Here is a 23,392-nt window from a genome sequence, read left to right on the forward strand (position 1 = left end):
TATTTTGAATCAAATAAATTTTTATAATTAAAGATTAATTAACTATTCTTGATCAAAATGTCATTTGTTATTTTTATACTACGTGATATTGATGTAAAATATTGACATGTTTAATGGATGATGAATATGATGATTTGACTATGTAACATTTTTTATTCTTCATGTAATGTCATGTAAATGTTACATAAATTTAAAATAATAGTGAGTATTTTGACTAATAAAAATTAATAAACTATTAATAATAAAAATTTATTTGATTTAAAATAAATATATAAAAATTTGATTGAATATAATAAAAAATAATAATTTATTTAAAATTTTTTAGATAATTCAAAACTTTTTTTAACTATTATATCATTGTCTAAACTCATAACAACTACACGAGTTATGTCCAAATAAGAATAAAAATAAATCATAAATGATTGTAATTTACTTGTTAAAAATTATGTAACAAAATTTTGCAAAAATTGAATTGGAGTGATCCAAGTGATTTTTTTTTTTATATTTAAGAAGAGAGGAATTCAAATAATAAAAAATTATACATAAATTATTAAGCTAAATGTTCGGATATAAGAGAAGTAACCTTAAATATTGGTGATTTCTTACAGTTTTTTTGCCGTATGATTTGCATTAACTAACAACCGTCGGAGGAACCACACAAGAATCAAGAATGTAGTGCGCTTGGATTGAGTTATAGTTGGGTTACCGTCCTTTTAACAGCAAGCTTTGCTTCCTAAATTACCTACTGGCTCTTAAAATCCATTTGCCCCGCAAATCCGAGCTAAATTATCAGACTCCATACCCATTCAACTAGCGTCAAATGTCCATCTTTCATTCCCCAGCAACCGCCAATCCTTCGTGGCACTTGCAATAGGACAATCCACGAAATGTCGAAGAAACGCCGTCGTTTGTTTACTTTCCATTCAAGAACCAAGTCCTCTTTGGCGCTTTAATCAAATCCCCCAAATTGACCTTTCCACTCCCACGCGCCTTGTTAAAACGGAGACCAGCCAATTGGCTTTTGATTGACCGCAGTGAAGGCAGCCACGCTCCCTAGTGTCTTAAGCAAAATCAACGCGGTTTGATTGATCGTGTCTTAAACTGCCCAAACACACGGGAAAATGGAGAAGAAATATTAATAAAAAAACAAAAACAAATGTAAAAGTTGAAAAACAAAAACTCAATGGCAAAGCGAAAAATACAAGAAAAGAAAGTAAATTGAATTGAAGCAGGGGTCCTCTCTGTTTCATCGTCCGTGGAAACCAGACCTCGCCTTTAAACCAACTCCACGAAACGAGAAGCCAACCGACATAGCCGGAGAAGCAGAAATCATAAACCGATTGGATATTCAATATCTGAATCTACGTTTTCCAATTTTATTTTAAACTTTCCTTTTACCTTTTTGGGATCGGGTGGGAAGAAGAAGAAAAAAAAAATAAAAAGAAAAGAAGGAAGATGAGTGGATGGGATAGGGTTAGGTCATCGACGAGATCGCAGCAGGACCGGAGTCAGAACTCGACCCAACGGGCGCCTTCTCGGACCGTCACGCTGGGGAGGGTTCAGCCCCAGGCGCCCTCCTTCCGCACCATCTACTGCAACGACCGCGAAGCCAATTATGCCCATCGATTCAAGGTATTTTACACATAATTTTTGATTTTTTTACGTTATTTTCGATTTACTATGTACGTTTTATTTTTTGGAGTTTCGATTTCCAGGAGAATAGGAAATGTAGCGAACTCAGTAGAGTGCGAAATTCTTTTAAATGCTCACGAAACTAATGCTACCATCAGGAGGCGCATGATTAGGTTCCTAAATTTTTTTTAAGAAATTTTTCTCACTTTTTTTGGCTTTATCATCAAGAATGGAAGTTGTTGGGTGGTTGGGTAGCTTATTTTAACGTTTTCTATAAAATGTTAATTTGGTCAGATTCTGCGGGATTAGAAATGTCATTGTTGTTTATATTAGACCATAATCTGGTGGCATTTGAACTTTTTTGGGGCAATGCTAAAGTGAAACAAATGTAAAAGCATGAGAGGAGTAATCTTAACTCTTCCATAAGCGAGTGTATATCTAGGAGTTAGCCCTTTTTTCAGAGTTGTGGCTTGATCTCAAACAACAATTGCTTCATGTCATAAGTAACAAATGTTAATTAATTATAAGTGAATGGAGTGAGATTCAGACTTTAGCTATACTAAATGAGTTAATGAGCTTTACATAAAATAATTTAATTATTTCAATGTGATATTTTGGTTAACATTGAATGCTTGATTTGGAGCCCACCATATCTTTATTTTGTTCTTAAATCATACTAAGTCCTATATCTTGTAAAAATCTTAAACAGAGTACAGTATTGGCATTAACTATAAGTTATAATATACGAAATTTTTTTGGAAATGCTACTAAAGTAGTGAGGAAATAGCATGTTCAGTAAACTGTAAGTTAAAATTCTTTAATTATAGTTAAAAATATCAACATAATTGCGTCTTGCTTAACCTTGTCTATTTTTCGGTGATATGTGCATGTCTTATGTGCATATAGTTGTATTGAACATTTTCTTTCAAAGCCAGAAAAGTATGCTGCAATATGAAAAAAAATGCCTTTGTATATTGAACAAGTGGAAAACCATGTCTAAATTTGCTTGTGTTTGCTCGATGATAGAATTGATCTTTGTCCTTTGCTTTGTGTAGGTCATTTTGTTTCCTTTTCATGTTTTATCTTTTCAAAATTTGAGTTTATGTTAGTAGTTTATGAGAGAGTGCAAATTCAATATGTGGGCTTGGAATAATTTAAGATGCTTCTGAAGATTAGTATTTAAGCAACTTCTCTTGACCTTGATCTAATCATTTTCCAGGACTGTCATGTTTTGTAGCTTAAGTTTCTTATGATGCTATGCCACTTTTTCCACTCCATAGGAGTAAGCAAACATTCAATTGAGTCAAACAGTTATACCAACCTCTAGTGAGTTCTTTTTCTGAGGTGTGACATGTGCCATAGACATCTCTGTATCTGCGGAAGTGATTCCTTTTCTCTTTATCTGTAATAGGTTAAAGTAATGGAAGGTGAAATATATTGTAGTGTTGAGACACAAACTAGATAAATTCACATTTTCCATTCATTTTTTCTCTCGTCTGTGAGGGTTTATCTTTTTTATTTATTGATTATCAAAACATTTATAGGAAATTATACTGAAATTTGAATTTCCTTGATTGTAAAAGTATTCATTTTATTGAAAGTTTAGAAAACTAGTTTGCTATAGTTATTTGATGAGATTCCAGATAGTGATATGACCATGGACTATGATATTTTGTGATTACTCTTCTTACAAGTTTTCTATTTCCTATGTCCAAAAAGCACTTATTGTTAGTTCATGTGCTATGCCTATATGGACGAGTCAGGCAAGTTATAAAAATTGGAAAGTTTAATCAATGATGTATGACTTAATCAAATTAATTTCATTTCTTTCATTGATATTTGCATAGACATAAATGCTTATTCCATATATTCAGGCACATGCATGTATGTAATGTATAAAATTGGTTTGTGATTTAATTTGCATTCCTTGTGTCAGAATGTTGCTATTGTCCAGAAATTTTGTTTGTATTCATGCTTTTTTTGCTTGCATCTGATTCTGATGAGTTAGATGTGGTTCTCATTAGTGTGGTATCTATTCTTTCAGGGGAATTCCATATCGACTACAAAGTACAACTTTTTTACCTTTCTACCAAAGGGGCTGTATGAACAGGTAAAAGTATTAGAGTACTCCAGAAGTAAAACTGGTATGGCTGTATGATACTTTAGCATTTCTTGTGTTCTTATTTTAGTTATTTTTTGCATTTTGGCCTCTGATATAAAATTGGAGGCATTTTGGAGCCAGAAGTAGGCATATATCCAATCACTAAGCATCCTACTATTGCTAGAATGGGTAACTGAACAAATAACTGTTTCCAAATAAACCTAGATGATTGTAATTGAAGCTTGATGGTTATGTTTTTGATTATAGGTAAAAAAATTTATGACTGATTAAGAATGGTGACGGTTATGTTTTAACAATGACCATGGCTATAACTGTATACTTTAGTAGACTCAATACGGACTTAAAGTAGAACTGTTAATTATGTATATAAATATGCTTTTCTGTAGAACTAAATTTTTGCAATTGTAATCAGGAGAAAACGCTTAAAAAAGGCTTTTAAAGAAAATTGTTTTGTTAATTGTTATTAAATTAATGATTAAATGGGTAAATTTGTTTCGTCATCATGTCTTAGGTATAGGTTCTGGAAAAGAAAATTGAGTAAATGGTTATAACTATATGCGTATGCTATTACGGCCATAGATAGGTTATACATTTCCATAACCAAACAATCATGCTTATGACTATGAATTTGGCTAATAGTTATGGTTATGGTACTAACAGTTTTGAAATTGCCTTGTTTACATCTCTAACTGATTATTGGCTTGGAAATTTGTGCTAAAGAGGTTAGGGAACACGATATAAGATAAGGTAGTAATCCTATTCTTACCTAACTCATTGTCTGTGTGAAGAAGAGAGTTTTAGGTTTTAGCTGCCACCTTCTGCCAAAGATTCTCCATTTCTATATCAAATTGTACAACCATTCTAGCAACACATTAAACCGATACAATTGCACTTGCAAGAGGTATCTATGATCATTTTTTCCGTGGCTCCTTACCTTTTAAATATGCTTTGTAGTATATCGATATATTTTTACTTCTAAGATCTAAATAGATTAATGGCTCAATCTATTTTGAGTGCATGTTTGGTGGTCCATCCTATCTTGATGAGGAATACCAAATGCAACATTTAAAAATGTTACCAGATTGTTCAAAAGGAAAAAACCGTTATCAGGTTTAATTTTGAGAAAGCATTCCATGTTGACCATTTCTTGTTAAGGGATTACTTCTTCTCTTCAATTCTGTTAAAAAACCTGAGGATGTTTAAATGTGTAAAATGCATAGTCAAGTTACGCATAAGCATAATCAAATAAATTTTACTAATCTGGATGATGGCTTGATTACTGCCATACCCCTGGCCATAATTGTGATACAGTGACTGCTTGCTGAATGAGCCACTGCGTTTTGCCTTTGGAGTATGAGTTAGAAATCTAACTTGATTAATTTTTGTGGATTTGGTTAGAGTTGAGCACTCCCATATTCTGGCTACATCTGTTCCTGACGAAGTTGTGTTTTATTCTGGCAGTTCAGGCGAGTAGCTAACTTGTACTTTCTTATGGTATCGATTTTATCAGCAACTCCATATAGGTGAGTTTTTCCTACCATATAGGTGAACTGAGTTTTGTTACCTTTGGTAATTCCAAAGAGCATACTTCCTAGAGTACTGGAATTATTCCATTAATTTGTTCAACTGTCCTGTTAGTGGTGTTCACTTGATGTAGGGAATATGGCTTCGGCCACGGGTGAATTCTTTCGTGGACATGATGAGACTTATTTGTTGTCTCAGATCTAACAATCTCCAGCTTTGAGTGAAATATTAATAATATTTCATTGGTCTGATGTACATCATTTGTTTATTTTTTAAAATTGATGTTGGAACTGTGAGTGCTGTCCATGCAGAAACTGTTATGGAAGTTAATATTTTATTGTTAACAATACTCTTTTGAATTGGGATGCGTTCCATTTCGGCATTCATCACCTAAGTGAAACTTTTTCCGATTTCCTGCTCGATACATGTTAAAGTTTATAACCTTCCAAATAAACTATTGATATTGCTTCTGGCGATACTAAGAGTTACTTATGCTTCCTCATTCAAATAATTTCTATGAAGTTCTCTATAGCACTTTATTATCAATTGAAAAAGAAAAAGGAAAGTCTTAATAATTACTAAGAGCCCCATACAACTGCTTTTGGTACAACCAAATTGAAAGTGCAGTTTTCACACATTATTATGCATATCCTTTTATACATCTTCCACCTTCTTCCGCGTGTTCATTAATTGCATTTTCTTCATGTTCTCCTATTCTCCTATTCTCCTACATGCGGAACCCCTCCTTTTGCCCTCCCTTTCTTCTGGTGTGATCATAAGGGTAACAATGACTATAAGACTGACAAAATATTTTAGCAACTGATATGTGTATTGGTTAGATCTGTTATGTAACAACTTTTTCTATTAATGCAGTCCTGTGCATCCTGTAACAAATGTGGTTCCTCTGAGTTTGGTGCTTTTAGTTTCCCTTGTTAAAGAGGCATTTGAGGACTGGGTGAGTAGTACAAATCATGCTCGTCATGGCATACTTTTTTTTTTCCTTTTGCTTGGGCCTTATTGACTTTCTTTTCTATCTTTATTTCCGGTTCGGGAGGTTTTGGGTCCCAGGGGGTAGGGATCTGGAGGGGTTAGATTGAGCTTTGACTTTTTAAAATTTGGGTTGAACGCTGAACTCCTATTTTTTTTTCTTTCCCTCATTTTTTTCAACAGAAACGTTTTCAGAATGATATGGCAATAAATAACACCCTCGTAGATGTGTTGCAAGATCAAAGGTGGGAGTCTATTCCCTGGAAAAGGTTGCAGGTTGGAGATATTGTCAGGGTGAGTTTCTGGGTGCATGTTGTTGAGATTGCATATGGATATTGGGGAAGCATTCTACAACGTTCTAATAATATTGTTTACATTGTGGTGTGGATGATGGTTGTCTTCTTTTATCGTGCTACTTTCCCCCCTCTTTCTGGAGATGTGTAGAAAAGATCTTCAAATGTATTTTGTTTTACCTTTTGTTGGCATTTTGAGTTTAGATTGATATGCTTCTGTCTGGCAGTTTCATGTTTTGAAATTTGTGATTGATTGGAAATTTAGGTGACTTATTGAGAGATCCTTTATTCTCACTAATTTGTAGTTACATAAATTCAGTCTGATAGGCTGATTATATGCATTTAGGGCTGTATTTCCCCCACGTTAGTTTTCACCAAGAAGTATTTTGATGTGCCATCAGGTACACTTGGTCGAGCCAACCAATGCACTGGCACTGCATATTACTTGGTTTTTTCTTTCTAATGATTTTGCCATCCATTTGGCTGCTTTAGTTGAGGCAAATTAACAATTTCAGATATTATAATACTGAAAATTAAGATATTGGTAGCTTGTGGTAAATTTTCTTTTGTTATAGTATAATATTATCATGATTGAGGCTTCTTAAGTTGATTTACATGAATATCACCACCTGCATAGAGATATGAGAATATAGTGGAATTTGCCCTTGTTGCAGGTTAAGCAAGATGGATTTTTCCCTGCAGATGTGCTTTTACTTGCTAGTTCAAATCCTGATGGTGTTTGCTACATTGAGGTAATTATCTTTTCTGGACACTATTTGGAGTTATTTTTAACTTTTCAGTCTATTTATGAGAACTGAGTGCCCTTCTCGTGTTATGTATGGTGGAGTGCTTTATGGAAAAGTGAAACAATATTGCCTTTTGATTGTAGACTGCAAATTTGGATGGGGAAACAAATCTGAAAATTAGAAAGGCGCTAGAAAGGACTTGGGATTACTTGACTCCTGAAAAGGCCTGTGAATTCAAAGGTTAAGCTATTCTATTATTTCCAATTTTCAATTTTGAATGACTGATAAACCTTAAAAAACTTAATGTTTCTTCAGAGTTTTCTTGATTCTTCATCTGTCAATGTTACTGGACTTTGATGCTATTGTGCTCATTGTATTGAAAGCTGAATTAAAATAATTAATAAGGTCAAAGTGTCTTGTGCTTACGAATCAATATGTCAAATTATTTTCTTAGAAGTTGTGATTCATTTTCATTCTTTTTTTTTTCTCTGGAAATGATGTTATATCTGACTAGGATGGTTTTTTTTATGAAGGCATAAGATTGTTGACAGCAATTATTGCTCATTCTGGATATTCTTCTTCGATCATATATTTCCGCTATAATATGTCACTTTCCATCTATCTATTCTTTCTGTGTTTCTTGTTTTTATTCTTGTTATGTGTGCTTTCTTTATGTGAATATAGTGAAGTGGAAGAAAAAAGGAAAAACTGTGAAAAGAGAACACATAACTTTTCTGTTATTCGGCTACAATGAGGATATGAGTGAGACATGACCAACAAATTGGAGTGTAAGTTAGTGTAGGGGAACCCATTATTGCTATGTTGTGGGGTTTGTCAAAATTTGCTTTGCCTTTTTGCCATGTCTAAGGCCATAGATTTGCTAAATTATTGGTATCTGTTGCTTTTACATCTACCTCAACTTAAGCCCATTTTTTCCCTTTAGTTTTAACTGCTCTTATACACACACACACACAGAGAGTCAACAATCCTTTAATTCTTATGTTCTGCTTTTAATTGTTTTACTTAAGACTCCTACTTCAAATTGAATGCATATCTCTCCATTGTGCAATGTTTGAAAATTATGTCCTCTTTCCATTTTAACCACTTAAGTTACATATGTTTTCCATATTCCATATTATATTTTCATGACTTTCTTAAAAACTTTTTCGGCAATAAAAACCATTAGACAATACTATTGTTGAAATTTTAAAATTTCTAATATAAAAAGCCCAAAGTTGATGAAACATCCAATATATTCAATTTACTTAATATCGAGTAGAATGAGGGAGTCCTTGGCCGGATCACATGGTTAAGTTACTGGGAAGGACTTAGTGTGTATATATTTTTTGTGTTATTAAAGTCAATATAATTGTCTAATACTCATATATGTACTTAGATTGTTAAAGAAGATGTCTTTCATTTGAGTATAATGGTTTTGTCAGAATTTATGCTTTCAAAATCAATTTGTATCCCTTTGTTGTTTCTTCTTCTTAACTTCTAAATAGCAGCACCTTTTATTAATTGCAGGTGAAATGCAGTGTGAGCAACCAAACAACTCTTTGTACACTTTCACTGGCAATCTTGTAATGGACAATCAAACATTACCTCTTTCTCCAAATCAGATTTTACTGAGGGTATGTTATGATTTTCTTCCTTTCATCAACAGCTCTTTACTTGATGTGTTTCCAGCTTATGCTTTTTTTAGAAATTAACCTTCTTATAGCATTTAATGACCTTTGAAGTTAATACCTTCATATGGCTGCTAGAATATGCCAGGAACATGATATTTGTTCTTTCCCCATTTAGTTATTTTTTTTTTTGTAATTAAATGTTATTTAATACCTATTGGCAGGAAGAGTAATTTTTTTTTGTTGTGGTAAATTTTTCAAATTTCTGGGTCTTGTATATGATGTTGTTTCTCAACTGAAGAACTTAAATGTCACTGGTATTGGCAATTTGATTTCAGGGTTGCAGTCTGAAAAACACTGAGTTCATAGTTGGGGCCGTTATTTTTTCTGGTCATGAAACAAAGGTTCGTTATTTACAGTAAATAATGTTCCTTTCTTTTTCACTTGGTATTTCTTATATGCAGTACTCTGAGACAAATAACATGCTGGAATTTTTTGTTTTATGGGAAATGTGCAATTGTGAATGTTTAAATGTGAAAAACCTTTTCTATTATATTTTAAAATCACTTCGACCCTTTGATACTTAGCATCTGTATTATCATTTTGTAAGTGACTGAGCTCAGAAAATTTTGTGTATGTTTATCCACTATAAGGCATAAATAAATGTGTGATTTTTCTTCCCTTCTTTATCTGTTTGACTCTGATCCTCTCTTCTAAGTTGATGTCATTTTGTGGGAATTTGGGATGAGTTTGCAGGTTATGATGAATTCCATGAATGTTCCTTCAAAAAGAAGTACATTAGAGAGGAAACTTGACAAACTTATACTCACTCTCTTTGGTACTCTTTTCACTATGTGTCTGATTGGAGCAATAGGCAGGTGTGGAAATAGCTAGTCTGCGTGTGTATTACATGTTAATGTTGTGGAGTTTATTCAAATTCTTTAGTCAATATTTTTTGATAAAGATTTTTGTCTGCTTGAAATATTGCAGCGGGGTATTCATTGACCGAAAGTACTACTTTTTAGGTCTCAGCAAAAGTGTGGAAGATCAGTTCAACCCTAACAACCGATTTCTGGTACTATATGCTTGTTATTGTTTTATCTCTCTAATGTACATGCACACAAAATTTGAACTCAATTCTGTTTGTTGGTTTTACAGGTTGCTCTTTTGACCATGTTGACCCTACTTACCTTATACTCAACAATTATCCCTATATCTTTATATGTTTCCATTGAGGTTGGCCTTTTTATCTTATTTATGTGATTTCTTGCTTTATCAATGCATAGAAAGGGTCTTACTGGATTTTACATGCAATTTTAGATGATCAAGTTTATTCAGTCCACTCAATTTATCAACAAGGACTTGAATATGTATCATGCTGAAACCGACACCCCTGCTTTGGCTAGGACTTCTAATTTGAACGAGGAACTTGGACAGGTAAGTATATGCAATTTTGGCCAACTTGAATGAGATGCAGCCAGTTTTCTTATTCTCTAAATTGAGCTCTAAATTGTTTTGAATTGCTGCTATGATCAGGTGGAATACATTTTTTCTGATAAAACTGGAACTTTGACAAGAAACTTAATGGAGTTCTTCAAGTGTTCAATAGGAGGTGAAATCTATGGAACAGGTATGACTGAAATTGAGAGGGGTGTTGCCGAACAGAAAGGCATAAAGATTCAAGAGGTATTCTTTTTTATCTCTCTTTATGAGGAAATGAATATTTTACATTATTTTAATAGATTTACCTATGTTGCAAGGGAATAATATTCTTGTTCTCATAAAATTTTTATAGGTGCAAACATCAACCAATTCCATACACGAAAAGGGTTTTAATTTTGATGATGTCAGGCTAATGCGAGGAGCTTGGAGAAATGAGCATAATCCTGATGCTTGCAAGGTATCTTATTGTGGTCTTGGCTTTAGAGTGTGATATATAGTGGTATTCTTGCATTTAATCTGAGATATTTTTTAATAAAAAGCTTTTATTACTTACCATGGTGGGCCTTATTTTGAATCTCATATTTAATCTGGTGCTCGTTAGTAAAGCTTGTTTCCATCTCATTGTGGGTGTCTTTATCGTTTTGTTTTGAGGGGGAAGGAATAAGAATACTATTTATTTGATAATATATTATTATTATTATGACATTAGTATAAATCTTCACGTCATAAATGTGGTATTTGAATAGTATTAAATTGAAGATTAGGAGCTCTACTTCACCTCGTTTTATTTGAGAAAATTCATTTAAAATACAAATGATAGCAAGTTATTGTAATCTAAAAAATGTCCTTGAGCTTGAGCATAGCCTAGTAGTTAAGCTTGATATTTTGTCAACTAATTGAGAGTGAGCTTAATAGTTTCCAGCTAGATTTCAAGTTGGGATCCATAAAAACTTATGTGAATGAGTTTAAGCAGGGCAGTGCGGGGATTTACAGGTTTGCAGCCACCAGCCTGATTCAGCATTTATCAAGGCTCTTTCAATTTTGTTTACATATGATGGTCTTTTGCATCGACTTTTTCTTGCTCCAATGTTGGGGATTGACTCTATTTTAAAATGTCATTTACTACTTTAAGGAATGGATAAGTGAGCGTTACAAATGAATGGTCTAATTCTTATGCAAGACCATCCTTAAATGTGGTGAAGAGTGATTCGAAGAATTACAGATTGATTTTAACTTACACCATTGTCTAGGGGGAGGTTTTGGTGGTGTTAGTGTCTCCCTCCCCCTTCTCATTTTAGGCAGTTGTTTCTTTTTGTGGTTCTCGATGATTCTCACTTTTGGGTGTTTTTTGTTCAATCTTAAGGTGGGAATTTGTTGACTTCTTGTCCATGTATGGGATGCCATACCATCTGAGTTGTTCTGTTATTAACAGATAGCATAATTGTTGCACTTAATAATTATAGAACCATAGTTCCAAGTCCTGACTTTGCAACGTTTTAAAGTCTTAAGGGAAAAATGGATATATTCAACCAAGCACAGAAAATGTAATATATACTGTTGTTCACTTGTTACATGAGTTTGTATCTATCATACTTTTAGACTCAGTTAGTTAAAGCTGGGTCTGTTTATGGATTTTGAGGAACCCCTTTTTTACCCACTCTTTTGTTACTTCGGCATTTCCTCTATGCTTTTCTGTGATAGTGTGCAGTTCATATGTATGCACTGTTACGGGTGGATGTGTGTGCATATCCTTGTATGCATCAGTTATTTGTAAGCTGTATTGAACCCAGCTAGTAACATATTAGGCAAAATTTTCATTGATAAGTGAGTTTCTGAATGTGATTTGTGGTACTAATGGTCTCAGTCTATATGATATGATCATCAAAGCGACATACAGACACCTATCATGGAAATTTTTCGTATAGATTTTTCAGGTTTCTTTTTTCATATTCCTGCATTGATCATTCGTTAAATGCACTTGGTGTAGTTTAGAAGGAATGCAGAAAACATGATCGACATTTTATCCTTCTTAATTTCCATTAGGATCTATCAGTACAGATTAGAAACCTAGTTATATCATGTACAGCATTTTAAGGTATAGTTTTGTTCTTTTTGCAGGAATTCTTTAGATGCCTTGCCATATGTCACACTGTGCTTCCTGAAGGTGATGAGTCCCCTGAGAAAATCAAATATCAAGCTGCATCCCCAGATGAGGCTGCTTTGGTTTTGGCTGCCAAAAACTTTGGCTTCTTCTTTTACAGGTTAGTGATGCCCTATATCTCATTAAGTGGGAGGTTGTATTTTTTTTAAAAAAAAATTTAAGAATAAGAATATTGGAAATAAATTTAAATTCAATTTGATTCTGAGCTGGTTTTATTCTTTCAAACTCTGTTTGAAACTTTTTTAAATATTGGACTGCATGGATTCCTGTCAGAACTAAAATAAATTGGATTTGTCCCTGATCTTCATGTTGTTATTAGAGACAGTTTTCTGAAGTACAGAATACCTGTCTTGAAGTCAATGGAGCTTTATTAAGTGAACTAAATATTTTGGGCAATCCTATAAATTTCTTTAAAGATGTGATTAAATGGTTTAATTTCCTTCTCTAGATGGTTTTCCATTTCTCAAAACAAGAAAAAAGAAAGTTGTGAAAGCAGCATAACTTGGCAATTAATTGTATTAATGTAATTGATTTTCATTACTGTGAGTTATTGCTACCCTCTATTTGCTGTTTTCTTTTGCTTTTTGGCCTGATAATTGCTGTTTTCTAGAGATCATCACATTAGTGTCTTTGACAAATCAGATGATCTCTCAAATTTAGCAAGTAATTTGGATTGACTTCTGGTTGAGAGTTGGTAGCAGGAAGTGATTGCAAAAAGTGCCAAGTCGTACTTTGTGACATAAATTCTAAGCCAATATTTTGTAGTATGATTGTCTGTTTCTGTTTTTGGTGCAAGTTAGTTGAGGAGTTTATCATTGCTGCATGTGTTTGCAGCTTGATTTGAGGCTTTTTTTTATTGTTGGCAGACGTACACCTACCATGATATATGTTCGTGAATCTCATGTGGAGAGGATGGGTAAAATCCAAGATGTGTCTTATGAGATTTTAAATGTTCTTGAGTTCAATAGGTTTGAATGCATCCTTTCCTCGTATCTCTTTATTTATGAGTTCCTTTTGGTTGGCACTAATGTCTATTTATTTTTTAATTAAATAGTACTAGGAAGCGCCAATCTGTTGTATGTCGTTATCCTGATGGCAGGCTGGTACTATACTGTAAGGTAATCAGTCTTTGGAACTTTTTAAATAGGATGAGTATTATCATTAGTTTCTGGAAAAGCAAATGACACTGGGCCAGAATCGTGCTTTTCACAGGGAGCTGATACTGTCATTTATGAGAGATTGGTGGGTGGAGGCGATGATTTGAAGAAAGTGACCAGGGAACATTTGGAACAATTTGGCTCTGCAGGATTGCGTACTCTTTGCCTGGCATATAAAGATCTAGCTCCTGACATGTATGAGAGCTGGAATGAGAAATTCATCCAAGCCAAGTCATCTCTACGAGATCGTGAAAAAAAGTTGGATGAGGTATATAGTTTGTTTTGTGATGGTATGTTTATATAATTATGTTAACATGTTTTGCTTAGAGAAACTTGATTTACATGTTTTCTTTTGGTATATGTTCATTTGTTATAATCTCTTCATTAAAAGATGAATATTAATTTATCATTTGAATGATTTTATGTTGGCTTCTGTCTGAATAGTGCTGTAGTAATGATTTTTGTTTAATGAGAGTTTAGCGGTAATCTGTTGTTCATGTTATTCTCTCCTAAGCATGCTTTGTTGTCAACTTATCTTTTGGATGATCCGCTTCATTGAAATGGGTATCTCCCCCTTCCCCCTTGTTTATTTCTGCTTCTGGGAGAAAGAAATAGAAATAAAACCACCAAATCGGGCCCTAAAACCATTGAATTTTTCTTCAAAATTCTAGCTCTCGTCATTTGCCCCAAAACAATGTGCAGCTATACCAAACACCTGTTATATAGAATATGAAACCTTTCGCTTTTGTTCCCACCGAGGATATTTCTGCAATCTGCCTCTGAAGTTATATTTTCTTGCTTCACCTGCCTGTTTTATGCGAATTTTCTTGCTTCGCTTGCCTGTTTTATGCTATTGTTGCTATTTTATTTGATGATACAATCTGGGGTTAGTTAATCATACATGATTTGTATTTTGAGAAGAGGGTAGATTGTGCCTGATAGAATTGTACTGATGGAACAAGGAGAAATTCAAACTTCTAAAGCACATTTGACTGAGATGTCTTTTTGCATTTACCTGTAGAACATTATTTAAGTGCAAAGTCATTGTGGGATACTATAATGTCTGATGTCTCTGTTTGAAACAAGTGTTCTGTGTTTAAATAAGTAATTTTTTTTTATAAGGCTGTAGATTTCATGTTGATAGCAAAATTGTTCGCTAGACCTCGTACGTATTTAATTTCAATGTTTATCATCCAAGTTTCTGTAGCTAAGATGGTAGGAAAACTTTGGGAGGTACATCTTGTGGGATGGCCGGTTGGTCAACTGATGTGATTAAAACACCCCTTTTGTCAAGTGACTAAGATCAAGACAATTGACTTTTATCATTTGGATCCTTTTGGGATGAAGGTTGAAGGTTTGGATCTGATAGGTGGTTTTCTTGAGGCATAATATGGCAAATGGTGCAAAGTTAGGCTGATAAGGTTGCATTAAGTGAAGCTATAGGGAGCATATTTTCTGCTTTTAGTGGAAAGGGAATGGCGTTTTGAATTGGATAGATGTTTGGTCAAGAAAATTTCATTTATGAGATGCTTTTTGGCTTTCATTTTATAATGCAATGAGTAGGGAAGTTCCTTCTACAAGCCGTCTAGATTGGTTTGGACCCATCTCTCATTGTTAGCTGTGGGAGGTGGATACCCTTTACCCTCTAAGATGTCTAACGAACTACAAAGCCTGGGTGATGAGGAAGGATGTAAGTGGTGACATACTAGTGTAAAGGATTTGTGATTTCTTTATCAGCAAAGTGAGGGGAGTGCTTTTTTCCTTGGAAAGGTAGATAGTAAGCTTGAAGAGTACTTTGAAAAAGTTGTTCTTAAAATGTTTTGACTAAGGGTAACCTTTTTAGAATCCTAATCATGATTTTTTTTCCTAGTTATATTAGGGGTAACAGGGGTGGTGAATCAGTGGATTGATAGCTATTCCTTTGCCTGGTTGATGCAGGTGAAAGATTACATTATTTTCTTCCAATTAGAAATTAGCTATACCATTCCCCCCTCCCCCCCAGCCCCCTCCTCTCTCTCTCTCTCTCTCTCTCTCTCTCTCTTGCTTCCTTTATTTTCCTGGGTGGGTGTTCTGGGGTTGCCTGAAGTAGTTTTTTTAGTGAATGAACTGGAACAGTTTGAAAAACAGCTTTCCTTCAGGGTGCTTTTTGATTGAATGGAGTCACTATTGCTTGGCACAAAGCTTGCTTGGTTTAACAAATTTACACTTATCTGTTTGTTTATTTACATTCTTTACATTGTAATCTTAAACTGGCCTTTAGTGGGAAGGCTGTTCATTTACATTCTGTATTCTGGAGTTTATGAAATCTTAAAAAATGCTCAAAACTTTAGCTCGTAAGCAGTTCACTTCCCTTTTTCTTTTGTGATGAAGCTTTTGAGTTTAATCTGCTTCAAACTTTCAACTTTAGTGCTGTTGGAATGTTAAAAGACCTTCATTTGGATATAATTTTAATGATTATGTCATGCACATAATTAAAACTTGTGCAGGTGGCCGAACTCATAGAGAAGGATCTTGTTTTAATTGGTGCAACTGCTATAGAAGACAAGCTTCAAGAAGGAGTGCCGAATTGCATTGAGACTCTTTCTAGAGCTGGAATTAAGATTTGGGTGCTAACAGGGGACAAGATGGAAACTGCAATAAATATAGCTTATGGTAAGTATTTAATGGGATATTCTATTTTATTCAAAGTTTTTACTTGAACTATGTGTTCTTTCGTCCAATTATTTACAATCTCTTCATTTTCCTTTGTTTTTTAATAATGCTGCAGCGTGCAACTTACTAAACAATGAGATGAAACAATTCATTATCAGCTCTGACACAGATGCTATTAGAGCAGTTGAAGAAAGGGTAAACACTTAGTTCTAGTCTTGTTTTTAGATGCTTGTAATTTAGAATTTATTATGACACAAACTATTTTTGTTTGGGTAATCTACAAACTATTTATCGTATACATGATTATTCTTTATTGAATCTCTATTATCAGGGGGACCAAGTTGAAATTGCACGCTTTATCAAAGAGGAAGTTAAAAAGCAACTGAAGAAATGCCTTGACGAGGCACAGCAATATTTTAACACAGTCTCTGGACCAAAATTAGCACTTATTATAGATGGGAAGTGTCTGATGTATGCTTTAGACCCAAGCTTACGGATAATGCTTCTCACTTTGAGCTTGAATTGTTCTTCAGTTGTTTGCTGCCGAGTCTCCCCTTTGCAGAAAGCACAGGTAGGTTCCTGATGGCAACTGACCTGAAACATTGTTAATTTAGCTTTCAGTAGAGTGTGTTGTTAAAAGGTTTGCGTACAAAAAAAAGTGTCAATGAAGTAAATTGATGACAATGCAAATCCCCTGACATGATTCACAAGATATTAGGATAAAATTACTGGAATTGTTATGGTGTATTATTTAAACAAAGTTTTGCGATGTTGACAGCTTTGGAGGATGGCACCATTACATGTATTTTTCAAACTTTATCAAACTAAATGATGTTTTAATAGTGGTTGCTGTATTGAGCGGCAATGTCTTAAACCTATTTTCTCCAAATTACTTGGAATACTTTTATGATCTTTCTTTCAGAGCTGAAGTTTATAGGAAACTATTGTCAGAATTTCAGCTTTTTTCAATGTAAAAAATTTGTATCTCCATAGCACTGGAAAGAGAGAGGAAAGTGCTTAAATTTTGGAGTTTTTAAAGTAACATCTAAATTTTCTTTTGCTGTTTGCAGGTAACGAGTCTGGTGAAGAAAGGTGCACGTAAAATTACACTTAGCATTGGTGATGGTGCCAATGATGTTAGCATGATTCAAGCTGCTCATATTGGTGTTGGAATTAGTGGGCTTGAGGGAATGCAAGCAGTTATGGCTAGTGATTTTGCAATTGCTCAGTTTCGCTTTCTTACAGATTTGCTTCTTGTGCATGGACGTTGGTCTTATCTTAGATTATGCAAGGTTTGAGTTTACTCTTCCTTCAAGAACGTTTTAAAATTTCTGGTTGGTGATATGCATGAATGTTGGTGTTATCTTGGATTATGCAGGGTTTGACTTTTCTGTCCTTCAAATTATTTTAAAATTTTTGGTTGGTGATATGCATGGCATCTCTTTTTGCAGGTTGTAACATATTTCTTTTACAAGAATCTTACATTCACTTTGACTCAATTTTGGTTCACCTTTAATACCGGATTTTCTGGTCAAAGATTCTATGATGATTGGTTCCAGTCATTGTATAATGTCATATTCACAGCACTACCAGTGATTATTGTTGGGCTTTTTGATAAGGTAGCCCATTCTTCCCATTTATATCGTATAGAATCTCTTACTGCCTTTTCTATGCTTGATTTATGTAAGACCTTGCTTGTTATCCAGGATGTCAGTTCTTCCCTTTCAAAGAAGTATCCTGAATTATACAAGGAGGGAATAAGAAATATGTTTTTCAAGTGGAGAGTTGTAGCAATATGGGCATTCTTTGCTGTCTATCAATCTCTAGTCTTCTACCACTTTGTGACTGTTTCCAGTTCTACAAGTCAAGGTTCATCTGGTAAAATGTTTGGTCTTTGGGATGTCAGCACAATGGCCTTCACTTGTGTTGTAGTGACTGTCAACTTGCGTCTTCTCATGATCTGCAATTCAATCACAAGATGGCATTATATTAGTGTTGGAGGAAGCATTCTAGCTTGGTTCTTGTTTATTTTTCTATATTCTGGTATTATGACTCCATATGATCGACAGGTAAGTCATGAATCATGTTTCATATTTTTTCTCATTCCCTTTGGAGTGGTGGGCTTCAACTTATTGAGTCTATTGGCTACTGCAGGAGAATGTCTTTTGGGTCATATATGTCTTGATGAGTACATTCTATTTCTACATCACTCTTCTGCTTGTTCCTGTTGCTGCACTTCTGGGAGATTTCCTTTACCAAGGGTAAGAATGAGAAATAACTGAAAGCACTCCTCTGCTGAAGTATGTATGATGCATGGAATGCTTGCTTATGTTCATTATCACTTAAAAGGCTTTTAGGTGGGCAGTTTTTGGTTGGGCAATGGATGTCCAACCTGTGAGAGTAAGCCATCCAACCCCGAGCAATTAAATATGAGCTACTTGACCCTAAAATGTGCCAAGAGGTCAAACCATGTGGCCAGTTTCAATCTGGGTTAGAGTGAGTGGCCAAAATTGGAGCAGCATAAGATCATAGCAAAAACTTCATTAGCTTAATGCTTAGAGTTTGTGACATTATGTGGGAAGATTTTCGAGGGTTTCCTTTGTCCAATATTGAGACGGGGAGTTCTGCTTTGTCATTAAATGTACTGAAGCTAGTTCTGTAGTAAAGTGTACCCCTTCTGATTGCACTAATGTCACCTAGCCAGGTGTAAATGATACAGCAGTAATGTTGAGTGCTTGAGTCCACTGTCTACTAAACCATGTTACATGTAGTCTTTTATCTTTTCAATTAGTTATTATCTTGTCATGCTGCATCTGATAAACATGTGACATGGTGGTCTTATATACCTGGAAAAAGGATGAATAATATACGGTGTAATTGATTTTATAGGAACAAGTGTGACATGCAAGTTCATTCTCCCAAAACACCATCTGTCATCCACTGCGTGTTGATTGAGTGACTTTATTTGTATTCCTCAGTAATGATTTTGTGGTCTTTCTTTTCTCAAGCACTACTTTATATGAATCTTTTGAAGTAGTATTTTGGTTTGTTTTTAACATTTTTCTTTCTTTTCAGAGTTCAAAGATGGTTCTTCCCCTATGATTATCAGATTGTTCAGGAAATTCACAAGGATGAAGCTGATGATACCGGACGTACAGATTTACTTGAAATCGGAAGTCAGCTTACACCTGATGAGGCAAGAAGCTTTGCAATTTCCCAATTGCCACGGGAAATATCAAAACACACGGGATTTGCCTTTGACTCTCCTGGGTACGAGTCATTTTTTGCTTCCCAGCTAGGCATATACGCACCGCAGAAGGCATGGGATGTTGCTCGGAGAGCTAGCATGAGGTCAAAGCCAAAGACAAACAAAAAGAATTAATTCATAGGAACATTGTTGTACAAATATTTTTTCGTTTTTCCTTTTTTTTTTTTTCTTAAAAAAAGTCGATCACCCCATTTTGATAGTCTAACCTTAGAGAAATATGTAAAATTAGTCGATTTGCTCTAGTGTTTTGCTTTCTTTTTTTCTTTTTTGGTTTATTATTAATTTTAATTTTTGTACCATCATACAGCTTGTTTTTAGGAACCAAATTGAGAATCAAGGATGTCACGGATGTACAGCTATATGAATAGACTTGAATGCGAATTTCATATTCCAATTTTAGTTGTTTATTTATTGCTTGTAGACAGGGTCGACTCTATCCCAAAACAATAATGCCACACATTGTTTTATTGCTTATTTTCTAATTTTCCATTAATATTGTTTCAAGTTTTTAACGTACAATGACATTAGAAGGTGCTTTATGATTTGTATGGCATTTGCATGAGCATAGAATAACTACTATTTTAGAGTATTCATATCTTTTGGAGGTAATGAGATTTATGAATTTTAGATTGATATTTAAAATTTATGACTTATCAAATTATTTCCTTAGAGAGTAATGATTTCTTTAATAACATAAAGGATTTAATCCAAGTTAACATTATTCACTTAGTATGTATGTCAAAGTTAGTATTGGAGCCAGAAATTATAAGAATTGAAGTAAAAGATATTTGCTAACTTGTCAATATAATGAAAATTTATTATAATTTATTCTTAATTTCATAATAATAAAGTTGTGATGGTTGATTTCTAAAATCATTTAAATATCAATCTAAAATTCATAAATCTCATTACTTCAAAAAGATATGATACTGTAAAAGAATGTCATAGATAAATAATAGTCTTGTTGAATTTAAAATTATGATGATTAATTGGTTTGAATGCTTAAGTTGAAAAAAGATCCTGACATTTTCTAACTTTTTTTATATATAAAAATCTTAATAATTTTTTTTCATTAGGATTGCTTCGATTATTTTAAATTTCAAGTATGTGTAGTCTACCATTCCTACCTAGGATTGAATGACATGCAATCGGAAAAGGAAACTAGATTGCATTAGGTCTATAAATTTGTTATTGGGGTAGATTTATTCTTAAGTGTGGACGATTTTTAACTTAAAACAAAAAAAAAAAAAAAACAGAATTTGAGTTTACTCTGAAGGGTTCTCTTCCTTTTTATAAAACAAATCACAACAACAGAAAATAATAAATTAAAAAAAAAATAGGGTGATAGCTTGATAGACTATCCACCTTAACACTCACAATATATGATAAATACTTGGTATTCATATTAATTATATGACTTATACCTTTATATAATATGAGTTAAATGATGGATTTATATATGTTTGTGTGTACGCACGTGTACGTATATGTATCACACTAGATGATTGATTAATGTTCATCCAATAAAAAAAAACATTCTAATTAAAAGGGATACTCTAATGTTCATCCAATAAAAAAAACATTCTAATTAAAAGAGATGCTCAAATATTAAAAATACTTCTCACACTAAAAAAAATTCTGGTTTTCCCAATAGAGTGTCACTTATATCTCATTAATTTTAAAATTTGTTATATTTTATTTTTAACCAACAATAATAATAACAAGTCCAAATTGATTGAGTAAAAGTTTTTTAATATATATATACATATATATAAAAGCAACTATTTGATTGAAGATGAGGTATATTTTTAATTAAGTCCAAGTGCATTATACATGTCACGAATTGGAACTTAAACACAACTTCGTGGGATTTTAAATTTTGAAAATAAAGTTTTAGTAAGCTTATAAATCACATACCTACATTTCCAACGCAAAATACATACTTGATAGGTGGTGAAAGACCCATCTTTACATACCCAAGACTTATTCCATCTCTTACTAATATGAAATCTGGTAGCATTCTACTCTACTCAATTGTGGACTTTTACACTAGTCCGAGTTGGCATCGACCTTTATTTCTCTTATGGGGGCCCACGTCAATTAAAATTCGGATCTATTCTAATACAAAATATCATGGACTGAAACTTAAACCCAACCTCGTATAGCCTTAAACTCTAAAATAGAGTTTGAGTAAACCTATAAATCACAAGTCTACATACCCAACCCAAAAGACATACCTGATAAGTGGTGGAAGATCCATGTTTATATATCCAAAACTTACTCTATCTATTGTTGATGTGGGATTCATAATATTCTACCACACCCAATTGTGCAATACTCCCTTGCTCTTTACCCATAGAGGATAGAAACTCTTACACCAGTCTAAGTCTACCTCGACCCTTGTATCTCTTATGGGGCCTCGCATCAGTTAAGATCTAGGCCTACTTTGATACCAAATGTTACGGGCTGAAACTTAAGCCCAACCTAATGCGACCTTAAACTCTGAAAGTAGAGTTTAAGTAATCCTATAAATCAGGAGCCCACGTTCATTACCCAAAAGATATGCTTGATAGACGGTGGAAAATTCATGTCTATATTTTCAAAGACTTACCCTATCTTTTACTAAATCAGGGATTCATAACATTTGTTTGAGAGACAATACCTCACAAGGGTTAGTGTTGATTATGACAATTGATATTAGAGTGGATTATGAGGTACTTGTGATGTGCCACTAAAGACAGTGGGCCCTCATTGAAGTGGAAGAGAATGGCACAATTTTAGCGTGGACCATGTGAATCCCAGATCATAGAGATATGTCCCCAACGGGTAGAGTCGTGAGTCTCATATCGAAGAGAAGCTTTCAACGGAGAGTCAAGGAAAGATGTCATGGTCCTAAAAAGAATCCATGAATCTCACATTGGTTTGTGTACTAGAGTGATACTAGGCATATAAGAGTTCACATCACTTTCAACCTGTGAGGCACCTTTTGTGGGACAAAACTATGAGACCTACAAGTTAAAGTGAATAATACCTCACAAGGGTTAGTGTGGACCGTGACATTTGGTATCGCTCTCATGAGAGATACAATGGTCGATGTAAACTTGGACTAACGTAAGAGCCCCTTTCTTTTACGGGTAAATAGACAATACAACGAGGGCGTTATACAATTGGGTGAGGTAGAATGTTATGGATACCACATTAATAAGAGATGGGGCGAGTCTTAGGTATATAAACACAAGCCTTCCATCACCTATCAAGCATGTCTTTTGAGTTAAGAACGTGAACTCGTGATTTATAGGTTTATTTAAGTTCTATTTTCAAATTTTAAAACCACACAGGGTTGGGTTTAAGTTCCGGCTTGTGACAATACATACTTCGCTATAAACATAACCTTTAAAATATCATTTAATAACTTAATTTTTCATTAAAGTACAAAATCTAACTTTCTTCTCTATAAAAAGAGAGATTCTAGAATAAAAATAATCTTTCTACCAAGATAGAATCATTAGAGAAAAAGTTTACAACTTAAATTTTCTATAGCCTAAAAAATTAATGTGAAAAAAAAAACCTTATGGAGTTAATTTTTCTTTCAAAAACTAAAGTTTTATTATTAATTTAGGGTGATTATTACTAATTGAACAAAAATGATTTACTGAATATAATAAAATTAACTTTCTTCAAAAGAGGTATATTTTTTGGTCTATTATTATGTAGAAATTGTACGAATAATTTAAAAGGGTTAATTCTTAGATGTTTAAATTTTGTTAAAATGTTTGGAA

The 23,392-nt window shown here is 33.7% G+C and overlaps 1 protein-coding gene across 2 annotated transcripts; it reads left to right on the plus strand.

The window, feature by feature from the left end:
* Positions 1 to 1,148: 1,148 nt before the first annotated feature.
* ALA3 (aminophospholipid ATPase 3) lies at positions 1,149 to 20,007 on the plus strand. Of its 2 annotated transcripts, none has more exons than XM_007044365.3 (27): positions 1,149 to 1,632; positions 3,677 to 3,742; positions 5,216 to 5,277; positions 6,152 to 6,233; positions 6,449 to 6,559; positions 7,233 to 7,310; positions 7,448 to 7,544; positions 8,832 to 8,938; positions 9,271 to 9,336; positions 9,689 to 9,810; positions 9,923 to 10,007; positions 10,091 to 10,168; positions 10,253 to 10,369; positions 10,469 to 10,618; positions 10,728 to 10,832; positions 12,494 to 12,636; positions 13,403 to 13,504; positions 13,591 to 13,654; positions 13,749 to 13,961; positions 16,180 to 16,345; positions 16,461 to 16,540; positions 16,677 to 16,916; positions 17,416 to 17,637; positions 17,797 to 17,964; positions 18,052 to 18,414; positions 18,500 to 18,606; positions 19,421 to 20,007. In XM_007044365.3, the coding sequence occupies exons 1-27, from the start codon at positions 1,456 to 1,458 to the stop codon at positions 19,725 to 19,727; spliced, it is 3,678 nt and encodes a 1,225-aa protein (XP_007044427.2). In that variant the 5' UTR covers positions 1,149 to 1,455; the 3' UTR covers positions 19,728 to 20,007. The 2 variants fall into 2 exon arrangements, with proteins under 2 accessions (XP_007044427.2, XP_017970758.1); XM_018115269.2 differs by having other exon boundaries at positions 1,465 to 1,632; positions 5,221 to 5,277.
* Positions 20,008 to 23,392: the final 3,385 nt, after the last annotated feature.

This window comes from Theobroma cacao, chromosome 2, assembly GCF_053813885.1.
Source record: "Theobroma cacao isolate CCN51 chromosome 2, ASM5381388v1, whole genome shotgun sequence".
Lineage (NCBI taxonomy): Eukaryota > Viridiplantae > Streptophyta > Magnoliopsida > Malvales > Malvaceae > Theobroma > Theobroma cacao.

Excerpts from the sequence above, each read along its gene's own strand:
- ALA3 (XM_007044365.3), top strand. The coding sequence starts at position 1,456 with ATGAGTGGATGGGATAGGGTTAGGTCATCGACGAGATCGCAGCAGGAC. Across the intron at positions 1,633-3,676 it reads ATTATGCCCATCGATTCAAG|GGGAATTCCATATCGACTAC; the intron begins GTATTTTACACA and ends CTATTCTTTCAG. Across the intron at positions 18,607-19,420 it reads GGAGATTTCCTTTACCAAGG|AGTTCAAAGATGGTTCTTCC; the intron begins GTAAGAATGAGA and ends CTTTCTTTTCAG.